This window comes from Maylandia zebra, linkage group LG2 (genome assembly GCF_041146795.1).
Source record: "Maylandia zebra isolate NMK-2024a linkage group LG2, Mzebra_GT3a, whole genome shotgun sequence".
NCBI classification, from domain to species: domain Eukaryota; kingdom Metazoa; phylum Chordata; class Actinopteri; order Cichliformes; family Cichlidae; genus Maylandia; species Maylandia zebra.
The window spans coordinates 33,485,695-33,498,581 of NC_135168.1; the positions used below are offsets into that span (position 1 = coordinate 33,485,695).

A 12,887-nucleotide genomic window follows, 5' to 3' on the forward strand; every position below is an offset into this window, starting at 1 on the left:
CACAGGTTGAGCATAGACCTGAGATCAGTGGGGATGAATTAAACATAGCCAGGCCTCATAAATACTGCACAGGTCCAACGCTCTGGGGAGTTTATCCAGGCCCATCAGTGCTGGAAGCCTCAGCACCCAGCAGGAGAAACACAAGTACAGCTTGCAGAGTAAATGCTCGGAGACTGACCACGCGCATGGGAACAAGCATGCAGGCAGTCTCCCTCTCACTGCCATGCTTCATGAATAGTAATACCCTGCATGAATGCTCTGTTTTCCTGGTAAGTGTTCTTTGTGTACTGACCCCCCCCCCCCCCCTCCCCCACATGTGTAGAGTGTGTGAAAAGGTTTGTATTTCCTGCTTCTTCACTCCAGGTTGCATGCATAATACTCTTTTGTAAGGCGTCCTGTTTGGGGATGAGGTAGAGAAGGAAACTGAGCAGCACACTTTTATGAATCACAGCCTGGAGCCATTGGCTTTTCATTTAAAGGTTCATATACTGGTTTAGAAATAATGGAAATGTGTGAGATCGTGGTTGCTTTGGGAACTAAAACAGTGCAGATACAGTTAGGTCCATAATTCCTTGGACAAAGAGACACATTTTGTAGTTTTGCTTCTGTACGTCACCACAATGGGTTTTTAAAGCATACAATCAATAAGCGATTAAAGTGCAGACTTTCAATTTTAATTCTGGGGCTTTTACAAACATTTTGCATTAACTGCTTAGGAATGACAGTAATTTTTAAACACAGTCCCCCATTTTCAGAGGCTCAAACTGAGAAACTAACAATTTTAAATACAAGCATAGTTATTACTACTTGGATGGAAATCCTTTGCAGTCAGTGACTGCTTGAAGTTTAGAACTGTGGACGGCACATAAACGCTGTGTGTCCTCCACTGAGATGCTCTTGCAGCCACCTTCTGTTGCGTGGGTCTCTTTGAATTCAATTTCAATACTTATTAAGATCAAGAGAATTCTCTTTTTGGCTGAGAACAAACGACTGACTTTGCCATTGAAGACTTTTCCTGTATATGGGTCATTATCCATGTTACGGGTGTACCTGAGCTGTTTTCTGGCTCATCTGGTCTTCTTCTTCTTGAGTATAATCAGAGTTTTACACCTTATTTTTTTCTTAATCATGGAAATAATTCTGTGATTGTGCACTGTACTTGTGGTCTCCCAGGCCTTTTTGGTGCCAGATGTACCAAACTGTTGATTTGGCCACTCCTAAAGTTGTTCCTATCTCTTTGATAGGTTCATTTTGTTTTGTTCAACCTAATCATGGCAACCATATTTGCACTGATATCTGTTGATAGTGACAAAACTATAAAATGCAAATTCAACATTCAGCTATTATGTCTGTAAGAGAACAGGACTTGTCTGGTCATGATGATGTTTGTCACAAACACACAATTATTTCTGGGACTGAAAATGTCTCAAAGTTAATGCGAAACGTTGTAAAACCCTTGCTAGTGTGCACTTTGATCATATATTTGACTTAAAATCCATTGTGTTGGTATAAAAGAGGAAAAAATACAGAAATTGTATCTTTGTGCAACATATTATGGACCTAATTATGAACGTTTAAGAGACAATTAGCTGAACTTTATTATTCAGACAATTCATGCATGTGCTCCACTCTCACAGTGCCTATGAACTGATATCCATATCTCAGGGTTCCATAACATTTATAACAAGAATGCTAAATATACAAACTCATCATGGCGGAGACAATCAGTGATTTGTTGAATTAAAAAATAAATTGGTGTTAGGTGGGTGTTAAATAACAAAAAATAACAAGGGACAAAGATCAAAGCAGCATTTTAAGAGCAAATACAGGGTCAGTTAATTCCAGTGCAATTGCAATAAGTGGTTTCACTTGTGAAGGCAGAGTAGTTTGTACAGCGCTCTGAGGTGGAGTTTGTAATGAAATTTCGCAGGCTTAGATCACGTTTTAAAACGTGGATTCTTTTTAGGCTTGGTGAACACAGCTTTGTAGACTGGAGTTAATGAATATTCTGACTGTGATAGGTTTGTGTTACAGCTGGAGAAGTGTCTACATTTTACTTTTCCACTTTTCGGTGTTAAAAGCTTTGCTGACCTTTAAAGGAATGGCGATGTCAAAGTGGACCTTTCATTTTAAAGCTGGGATGGGTAGATTTTTTTTGTTGTTGTTATTGGTCCAAAATATTTTAAAAAATACAAAAGTTTTTGATTTATTTATATGTAGATTTCAAGAAAAAGCAGCTGATGAATGGTTAAGTGGAATGTTGCTAATAATTTGCTAATAACCACTAAGCTGGAGCCTAAGCAAATTATTATTAATTAATTAATATTAATTGTCTCTGTTCTTACACAAGGACGCAAATATTTAAATAATAAATATTTACAGATTTTGGGGCTTATTATCGTCATTTTTTTATCGATTTATAATTAACTCTGTTTTCCTGGGTCTTTTCCCCTGTGTTATGAATAAATCTTCCTTTTTTGGTACCAGTACTGGTTTTATTTTGTTGTATTTATCTGCAACACCTTAAAGGCTGGTTTGTGAAAATATTGTTGGACATAAACCGGTCCGTGGCGCAAAAAAGGTTGGGGACCGCTGCTCTATGTGACGCAAACACACACTACCCTACACATCCTCCGCTTCCTGTAAGCATGTCTCATTGCAGTCCTTTGCATGCTTTGCTTCCTTTCACTTCCGCTGATCCGTCACGTTATTGTGTCCCCAGAAACGCTTCTGTTGTGTTTTGTGAGATTTTGTTTTTTTATACTTCCAATGTGTCATTTTATATTTCCATTGTGTTTTTTTCTTAAGCTCCAGTGTGTTTGACCTCTCAGGGCTGCCGTATCATTAACTCACAGTTAAACACAGACTATTTAAAAGGCTCCCAAAAGCTTACCAGCAGTTGCCACGGCAAAAAAGCTTCGACAGCTTATTACTGGCTAGAGATAGCCAGTGTTATTAAGACACTCTGTTACCAGTTAGCTTGTCAGCCACAGCAGCTTACTAAATAGTCACTTCATCACTTAGGTTACAGCACCATTTATTTCAAGAGGACATAGTTTGAAAAGTGTCCATGGCCCATGAAGTCTAATATTTTTTTTGCTAGTCTGCCAAGACCTTCCATTGATTTGTTCCCAGTTCCCTAATTTCCTTCCTTTTTAAGTTCTTAAGTATTCTTTCATTTTTAGTGTAAGTCCTAGTGAGTGAATAGTTGTTATTTTACATCATGGCCAAATACACCACAGCTTCTTTCTTTCTCTTCTAACATTTCTGTCTGACACCGCCACACTGAGCTTACAGAAATGTTGCTGAATGGATCTGACCTTTCATTCCTCACTATTGATTACTCAAGGCTTATTCAACTGCTGTGCTTACTGTAAGTGGCTCCAAATATCAGCGTCAGGTAAACCCGTCAACAGAAAAACAATCCAAAACAAAACAGAAAATATATACTCTGACCTGGTCTCCAGCGGCACGTTACTGTTAAGCACCCAGCTGTCTTGTAACTGGACAGACTCAGGGGTGGTCGGACCATCTCCCGTCCCCGGAGCGGGTGCGTGAATGGGGTTTCGTCCGCCTCTCAGGGTGTTTCTGTTCAGGCTGTTGGCAGACTGGTGGGACAAAGTGTGGTGGTTGTGTGGAGGGGGCAGTGGAGGTCGTAGCGTGGTCTGACTCTGGTGGTTGGCAGCCCCTGGAAGAAAACAAGCACAGAGACGAATTTAAGAAAAACACTTCTGTGTGAAAATAGAGTCTCAGATCAAAGGGATCAAGGACTCGGTTCCAAAATGCTACAAACCCAAAAGTAGAACAGAAATGTTATTTGATATTTGGTGATTATTTCGCAGTATGTCAAAAGCAAAGCTCTTCAGCTTGCAAATAACTTCATTATCATTCCATTATGTACTACTTTTGCCTCTGCAATCATTTGGTTCGGAGTAGGTCTCATGTTTTCCAAACGGTCGATAACTTATTTGAGAAGGAAATTCCAGCTCAACAGATACGTGGAATTTGATAATCATCTTCTTACATTTTGATTCACGTTTTTCTCCATTTTGTCCATCTTCATTTTTATCCACTCCTCTCTCTCCTTGTCTCACTTTTACGTTTTCTCTCCAGTTTTCTTTTTCCCCCCAAGTAGCAAAAAGATGCGTGTGAGCAATATTAGAGCACTCAGCACAGCGTGCGCCCTCATCTCTTGCTCTCAGACTTGGGGGAACATGTCAGCTAGAATCCAATACCAGCCCTTCCAACAATGAGCTAATGGACTGTTGAGTGAGAGAGCTGAAAAACAAACCCGGATGACTCAGACGAGAACACCCATTCACACATCACAGTTCTCTCCCCCTCCCCCTCTCCCTCTTTCCATGAATCAGTGGGGGATTTGAGCCCATCTTCATCGTGCGTGTGTGTGGGTTTGCACGGGAAAATCAATAAACCACATACTATACGGTACAGGAGATCTTAACATACTTTTTTTGTTGCCAGCTGCTTAAAAAATTACATATCATGACAGTGCAAAACCTGCACGTCATTTATGCTTCACGCAGCTTTACGACATCGTTTGCTATTTCATTCATCGATGCCACGCATCAGACTTTCATCATTACTGAGTATGGAGATACATGAGACTGTTTACTTGGTGCGTCGTCTTTCTCCAATTGATCAAAGTTTGGAGCACGTGCACACACATATGTGTGGGGTGAAAACAACAAAAAAGCAACTGCTTTGTCAAGCTGCGTGATCACACTTGCCCTCCTCCATATGTCATCTTCTCTTGGATTTGATAAGAAAAGAAACAGCGTGCGAGAGGAAGGGAGAAGTGTGGATGTGCTGAACTCTCCTGTCTGTTCTTCCGCTTTCATATTTGCCTGTTCACGTGTGTGTGTGTGGCGGAGGGAGGGGGGGGGGGGGGGGGGGGGTGACGACTTTTGACAGATAGAAACCAAATCAGAAGACGAATGCATTTTGCATCTACATTATGCAAATGCATCTTTCTTTGTTCTCCTGAATGTGTGTTTAAGGGGAACCCGGCTTGCTTGCAACTCCCGTTGTAATGACAACCAGTTTGCGAGGTGACCTGATTCCTCTGCGATACTGCGGGGATGCAGGTGTCACCGCCGTGGCTGGAGAACAGATGCTCGTGAAAGGAGAGAAGGGGCGAGAAGGGGGAAGGAGACTGGGGGAAAAAAGATGGGGCCTGACCTCTGCTACACAGGAGAGACGCTAAACATCTGTTTGTGCGTGCAAAGATGCTCTTGGGAGAAACAGATACACATGCGTGCATGCAATCACCCGCATACATGCAGCCACAACACAGCCCGAAAGGCCATCCTTCTCTATCATAAACTCTGCACGTAAATTGATATTAAAGCATGCGGTGGGGTTTATTTCGTGTACTTCCCTCCTCCTCCTCCTTCCTATACTGCCCTATTTCTTGTTAAGGATTGTTTCTCTTTCATCTTCCTTTTATTTGCATTTTCCTTGTGTTCCTTTGCTGAAATGTAAAGCACTTTAAGATAAACCTTGTTTGTTAAAAGCACTTTATAAATAAAATTAACTAGACTTCCCCTCCCTGCAACGTCCCTATAAATGTGAAATACCTTTTACTGCACCCTATCTGCATAAATACTTTTATATAGTGTACCCATATCAACAAAAGCACACAAGCATCTAAATACAAAAAACAAAAGCCGTATACTGGCTGGGCACGTATGCAGGCACGGACACAGTCCCAACGATGCAAAAAATACAACTAGGCAACCCCACGCTCACTAGACCAGCCTGCTATCTCCCGTGTTTAAATCTGGGTACAAAAATGCATGCCTTATGCTTTTGTTCACTTTCTCTCCCATAAATATTGAACAGGTTTTTCATTCAAATTTGAATGAATAATATATGGCACACCTTGTATGGAAGAGGAATACTTTTTTCCCCAGCCCTACTTTTCCCACAAACTGCTGTAGCCTGGGTGCGTGAATGTGGTAAAATCTTCTGTGTGTATGTGTGTGTGCAGAGTCAGACACACTCCAACCACTGGAGAGGGTTTTCTTCAAATATCCAGCCACTAAATTATGTTGCGCAGGTATCAAGTCACGCTCTGTTCTGTCTGCAGAAACTTGCATCCACCACTTTTTGTAATAAGTGCATTTTGCTTTGCAGACTCAAGGCAAAAGAGAAAAAAATGCTAATCCTGTTATCTATCATTCAGCAGCAAATTCAATTGCACGTCTCCAGATAATGTCAGAAAAATGTAAATTCGGAGAAAAGTATTGCCTGTAATTCTATGCATTAACTCTCTTCGTAGCCTACTGGGACCGCCGCGGCTGTCATGTTCTGTCGGGCTAACCGAACTGAATTGTTACATGATAGAATGCGATTGTTCCTTTTATTCTTCGCTGAATCAATATTTACTGAATAAAGTGGATAACGACTCATTACTAATGCTCTGCTTGTGTTGTCGTAAAATGTGCTGCAGCGAAAAAAAAGAACAAGTTTTTTAAAGAAAGCACTATTCTTCCAAAAAGTCCCTCAACCTTTGGTAGAAGTTCAAGAAAGAAAGAAAGGAAGAAAAAAAAAACAGAAAAGAGAAGAAAAATATTTCTAGACGTGCTACAAAATATTTATGATCAGAGACAAATTGCTTTCCTTTTTCTGCTACAGCACGGGAGATTGATGTCAAAGAAATTTGTTCTCATGCAGACTTCAAATCCATAAAAAAACACAACCCAAAAAACAACCCTTAGAGCTCGCTGGAGAAAACACAAACATATTGAGAAGTGGGGTCTGCCGGAGGAGCAAGGCTGACGTACAAGGCTGTTTTTTTCATACATGCAGAGAACCGAAGAAAACATTTGCGTTTCTGTTTTGGCCACAAATACACAAACGCGAGTAACCACTGGAACAGAGGCGGCGTGCAGGAATGAGCAATCTTGAGCTAAATGGTTCTAATAAATTAAGATAGGGGACTTAGTCAGATAAAGTGTGTGGTTTCCAAACTACAACCCGCAGGTAGGCTAATAGGAACAACCGTTTTACTAGGAACCTGGTCTGATAAAAGACCAAACATGCGAAAAAGGAAATAGAGCAATTAGTGAGCAGCCAAGCAGATCACTTTTTATTCCACTTTATCTTTTCCTCCTTTCTTTTCCGTCTCTTTCACTCGCCAGTGTGAGTAAACAGAAAGCATTTACTTGACAGCTCTTGGTTTTGTTTTGTTTTTTGTGGAGAAGCTCTGAGCCCCCTTCCGACTGCTGTCGAAGCCTGACCCAGTTTATTCTTGTCCAAGGTCCCCTGTGACCGGAGAGAGAGGGGGACTATAGCTGTAAGCTGGTGCGTTTGGCTCGGGCTAATCCCTGGAAGTTCATTATGCTCGCCAATTCAAAGTGGCCTCATTCAGCAGAAGAGCATTAGCCTGTCTGCTAACCTGTTAAACACACTTCAGCCAGAAGAAGGGCCTCGCACATCATATTAATATCACAGTGTGTGTGTGTGTGGCCAACTGGCAGCAAGAACCAACCAAGGCAGTTTGTTTTGCAGCCTTGGATGGGTAAACTGTTTATTGACATTTTCTGTGGTTAACAGAGAAAAGTCACAGGGCAGGATGTGCATCTGTGTGTGTGTGCCTGTGTGCAGGACAGAAATGCCCATTCAGCAGTTAAAAAGGGATCAGCTCCCACCCCTCGCTCCCTATCGTCCCTCTATCCCTCTCACTCCCTCTGTCTACCCATCTCTTTATTTCACGCCCCATATCTCCACTGCTTCCACTTTTTTTTTTTCTTTTTTTTTTTTTTTTAAACTGCTGCACCAACCTTCATTGTTTTTCATGCACCTTCCCTTCCAATCTAATTGCCATGCTCCCCATGTTTTTAAGGGTGGTATATTCCCATGTGTTGCTGCTTCATGCGTCCTCTATCTGAGAATGTCACATGCTCCTCATTTGTCATTCTTCTCAGAGCTCTGAGGCTGAGCATGGAAGGAGAACTTGAGGTGAAACACACACACACACACACACACACACACACACACACACACACACACACACACACACACACACACACACACACACACACACACACATGCACAGCCTGACAAAGGAGCTTATTTCTCACTAAGGTTTTATTGTACACCATTGCACACACTACAACAGACACGTGCTGGCACAAAGAGGAAATAAAGTTAAAGACATACATTTATACACACATACATGCACACACACACACACACACACACACCGCCTCTGCCTTGGCTAGTCATCTCTGTCTAATTAGGAGGCAATAATCCGCTAGAGAAGAGTCATCAAATTCAGCCAAAAACAAACAGTCTATGAGCAGAAATGCATGCGTGCATTTTACCCTGCACCCACCCCCCCACCACACACACACACACACACACACACACACACAAATACAAATGCACAAATTGTCCAACTGCTTTGCAAATGTCACCCTTACATAAGCACCATTAGGGAAGAATAACATTAGCAGAGAAGAAGGGAGTGTGCCTTTGTTTCTGTAGATTTGTTTCAACAAAGCCATTAAACATTCATTGCTTCGGCAGTGACTTGAGGTGGCTTCCCTGGCAGCAGATAGCTAGCCACTTTAGAAGAGGCTTGAGCTAAAAATAGCTTAGTGTTCCCCATGCATAATGAATGGCCAGAGACAGCGCTAATGCTAGCTCTTTCCAGGAGCGATCTGCTACGCTCCGTTTGGTCGTCTCAGCTCTCCCGTCGTTCCGAGGGAGCGTTCCCAGACAGGTGCTCCGAGCCAGACAGTATTCCCATATAAACATTCGCAGACCAATTCCCAGCCAATCCTCGGCAACAACGTTCCGTTCCCATTCACCTGTCACGCTTCACTAGGAACACAAGTCATGTCTGTCCACCTGTTAGCTTAGGTAATGGTGGACTACTTTAGAGGAGCACACACACACACACATACACAAATACACACACACACACACGCAGCATGCAGTTTCCTGAGGATTATCTCGCTGTGGTCAGTTTCTGCCTGGCTTGGTAAGGCTCATTTCCTGCCCAGCATCTACTCTCTCCAGGACCACACCAAACACATATTCAGACAGGCATGCACTTTCACAACACATGCATAAACAGTCGCCGGTTATAGGTGTTTTATTTGCTCGCAGCCATTGCTCGCCTCGCCTGCATGCCAGGCTATGTTTATGCAGTGCCAGACTGACACTCTGAACTCATTTAGGCCAATTTTAATGGATGCCCAAAGCCAAGGACTCTCTCTGCACACCATTAGATCGGCAGTCCTAGCTTGGAAAAGTAGCACTTTCATCCGAATGTTGTTGCTCTCCCATCCAAATATCTCCCTTTCAACCTCGAAGCTCTCATCAGTTTACCCTTTTTTACCCCGTGTCTCTTTAACTTTCTACGTGCCTTCGTCTCTGTCTCCCTTTCACTCACTTCCCCCCTATCCCCATCTATTTTTACTGGTGTGTTCTGGCTGCTTTCTTTTCTCTCTCCTTTTTTTTCATGCACGATGTCTCATTAAACAACTTCAAGAAGTCAAAGTTTGGCTTTCTCTCTCTCCCCCCTCTCTCTCTCTGCTCCCATTTGCCTCTTTGTGCCTCTTCTTCTTCTTTTTTTCTTTCCCAGCTTCTCCGTCATTGTTTTCTTTCTTTGTCTCTCTTGCTCGCTGTCTGCGTGTACAAGCTCAGCAGAGACTGAAAGAAGCCCCACAACAGAAAGTGTGGGTGTATACGAACAAGAATGAGAGAAAGAGAGAGTGCGCCTGCGAGCCTCACTCTCCCTCTTTACCAGTGTCTGCCATTAGGGTGTCAGTGGCAGAGTGAATTTATTTGCTGTGCGGTTACTGGGCTAATGATTGATGTTGCCCCAGCAAACAGTAAACCAATTAGAAGGCTGATGTAACGTCATTTTAAAAGCCTCCTAATCACGTTGCTCTTGAACCTGGGACCCGGGCCTTCCCTAATGAAGATTTATACTGGATCAAAGGAGAGCCTAACGCCATTAACAATAGATTGTATTCCACCAAAAATCACATTAGGACTTCTCTGCCCACCCCTCTCCCTCCCATCAGGCCTTTGCTAAATATATCTACTGATTACAAGTGCAGATGCACAGAGGAATGGAGAAACAGGGAAGAGCGGGAAAGGGAGGCATAGAGTTGCCCCACAGTAGCTAATTGTTGAGAATAAATGCGTATACTGATGAACAGCCTCATCACTGCAGACGTTTGCACGTGCATGTGTACGCGCACACAGCGTAAGAGGAGAAAAATAGTTGTGAGGTGCTGATATAAGCACACGAGGCCTCTAACAGCCAACAAGAAGGGCCCGGTGATGAAAGAGAAAGCTTAAAGCTGGGGAAACTAACTAGTTTGTCTTTGCTACGCTGATCCTCCTGCTGGCACTTAAAATTCATCATCCCCTTACCTTTCACTTTCCAGCGGATTATTAATGTCATATGGAAAATAACTACAAGCACACCTACTCAGTGGCAACCAAGCTGCACTCTGCAGAGAGTAGGGGGTTGCTTCTCCTTGCATCATTGTTTTTTTTTTTTTTGGTTAAGGTGGGAGGGTTACATTTAAAATGCAATCCATTAACGAATCAGCAATTGTCAGTCTAGGATTGTCACATGTGCCACAAAAAAATAAAAGGAAGACAGGATTTTTATATTAGTTCTTTTTATGCTTATGCAACAACTGATTTAAAAATCATAAACAGTTTTTTATTACAATCAGTGTCATATAACGATTACCTGACGCTGTAATTGTTTGCTTTGAATTCATCCACGAATGATCCAAATTAAAAGTTTTACGTCTTCTCGAAAAAAAACCCTATTACTATCCACAAATTTTATTTATTTATTTATTTTTACATTCTCTTATTATTTTAAAGCAATCACAGTAAAAACGTCCCCTCAGTTTGATTTCCAGCCCTGCAAACAAATGCTGACTTCAGTGGAATGCAGAGAAGCAGAAACAAATGGCCAGAGCCGAACAAGATGTGACATTAAATTAAAGCGCAGCATTGCTTGGCATTTTACTGAACGACTAAATCAGATCAGGAAATGGACACATGATGAGGTAATGCATCGACTCAGGTGATGGATGGCATATTGATGCAAACATTAAAACGAAAAAAAAAAGAGAAGAGAGAATGAAAGGATGGTTGAATGGAGCGCTCTCTTACCAGTGGACGAGGGCTGGGCCCGGAGCAAGTATGAATCCTCCGGGTGGGGCTCCAGGTGAGAGTGGGTGGAGTTTTTCTCCAGCAGGGGCACCTGGCATTCCCTGATCGGTGGGGACGGGCCGGGGGAGGGGTGGTGGGGGGCAGACGAGGAGGACGGGAGGGATGGAGGGAGCAGGGTGGAGGAAGAGGTTGGAGGGAGTGGACGACCTGGAGGATGGAGGGACAGAAAGAGAGGGGGGGCAGAGAAGGACGGAGGGGACGTTAGACAAAACAGATGGCATTGTCTGACAGTGATACAGGGGCCTGCTCAGAGAGGCAACCTGAATGGGAGACGTGGATATTTTTAATGAGGAGATGCCACCATTTTTTTAAGGGGCCTGTTGACTCAAATTACAGGTAACTCTGGGATCAATCCAAATTTTACGGTAACTATATCTAAATTTTAAAAAAAGTTTTATTGGTATTACTGATTACTGGTTGGACAGAGCTAATGCAAATGTGTTTGTCTTTGTTGGGAAATAAAATAAAATTAAGATCAAAATGTCTCTGAATGAGAGATTTTATTTTTTTGTGCTTTACTTAATTTGAGCTAACCTTAACCTTTAAGGCTTAAAAATCTGCACACGGATTGAAACACCTGCTGCACGCACACTGTACTCAACAAAGCTATCCGGTTAACCCCTAATTAAACTTGCTTCTTTGAGCATCCCCTGATATTAATAATGTAGAACATGCTGGGTACAATCACAGAAGGCTGAGACACAGAGAACGATCAGTGCAGATCTCCTAAGTGCATTAATGAGTACAAAAAAAGTTTCCTTTCAAGTCATGACAATTTTAGTGCCGTTTTCTCATTTTTAAAAAAAATGAAATATTGATATAAGTGGTTTAAAGCCATTCACAGTACTATACGCACACACACACACACACACACACACGTATATACATACATGTTTTTTCATACACATGCCAAAATTAACACAGGACGCTATCTACTCCTGTAAACACCTAAAAAATGACCAAATGAAGCAATGGGGTCATACTGAATTGACCAACGGTGCAATTTATAAGCATCTGTTATTTTGTCATTAAAATAGTTCAACACCAATGGTAGAAGACTGCTGCTAGGACCTACATCCATGATACGATTGTCCTCTACATGGGTAAGACAAAAGAAAGTTAACAGCCAAGTCTTTAAATAGTAGGAGCCATGGGATGCGTGGACACAATCAGGCTGTCCCGTACACCAGAGAGAGAAGAGTGGGATGGAGAGAATTCACTCTACTCTCCAAAGGTTTGGAATCAAGGACAAAGACAAATCTAATAAATTCTATTTAGAGACTGCTCAAAATATAGAATAATTATGTCTGCCATATTTGCAGCTCAATCAATCAACAATATGATAAGAATGAGGCCACTGAGTCCAGTCAATCCACAGAAGGACTCAGGTTATTATAACTACTAATTAGATAGTCGACCGAAGACTTTTTAACACAATCACTTATTTTCTCCTCCTTCAAAGTAAGATCTCTTGTTAGCCAGCCATGTTTTTTCTTCTTCTTTACAATAACAAATTACCCATTTTTTCTCCCACAAAGTTTAAGTGTGTGGGGGAAAGCGGTCTAGTTCTTCTCCAGTTCTACAAACTTCATCTATTTGTTCGCTTGTCGCCGAAGACTTCAGCGGGAAAATCGAAAACACAGCCTTTC

At 42.1% G+C, this 12,887-nt stretch overlaps 1 protein-coding gene across 9 annotated transcripts in view; it reads right to left on the bottom strand.

Moving 5' to 3' along the window:
• Positions 1-12,887, bottom strand: part of tenm2a (teneurin transmembrane protein 2a) — a 216,847-nt gene that overhangs the window by 52,111 nt on the left and 151,849 nt on the right. For 7 of the 9 annotated variants that reach the window (XM_076891346.1, XM_076891339.1, XM_076891342.1 and 4 more), the window contains 2 exons: positions 11,179-11,385; positions 3,457-3,688 (listed from right to left, as the gene is read on the bottom strand). In XM_076891346.1, the coding sequence (XP_076747461.1) occupies positions 3,457-3,688; positions 11,179-11,385 (439 nt within the window). The remainder of the gene's footprint in view (positions 1-3,456; positions 3,689-11,178; positions 11,386-12,887) is intronic. The other 2 variants (XM_076891347.1, XM_004541142.4) reach the window with 1 other exon arrangement.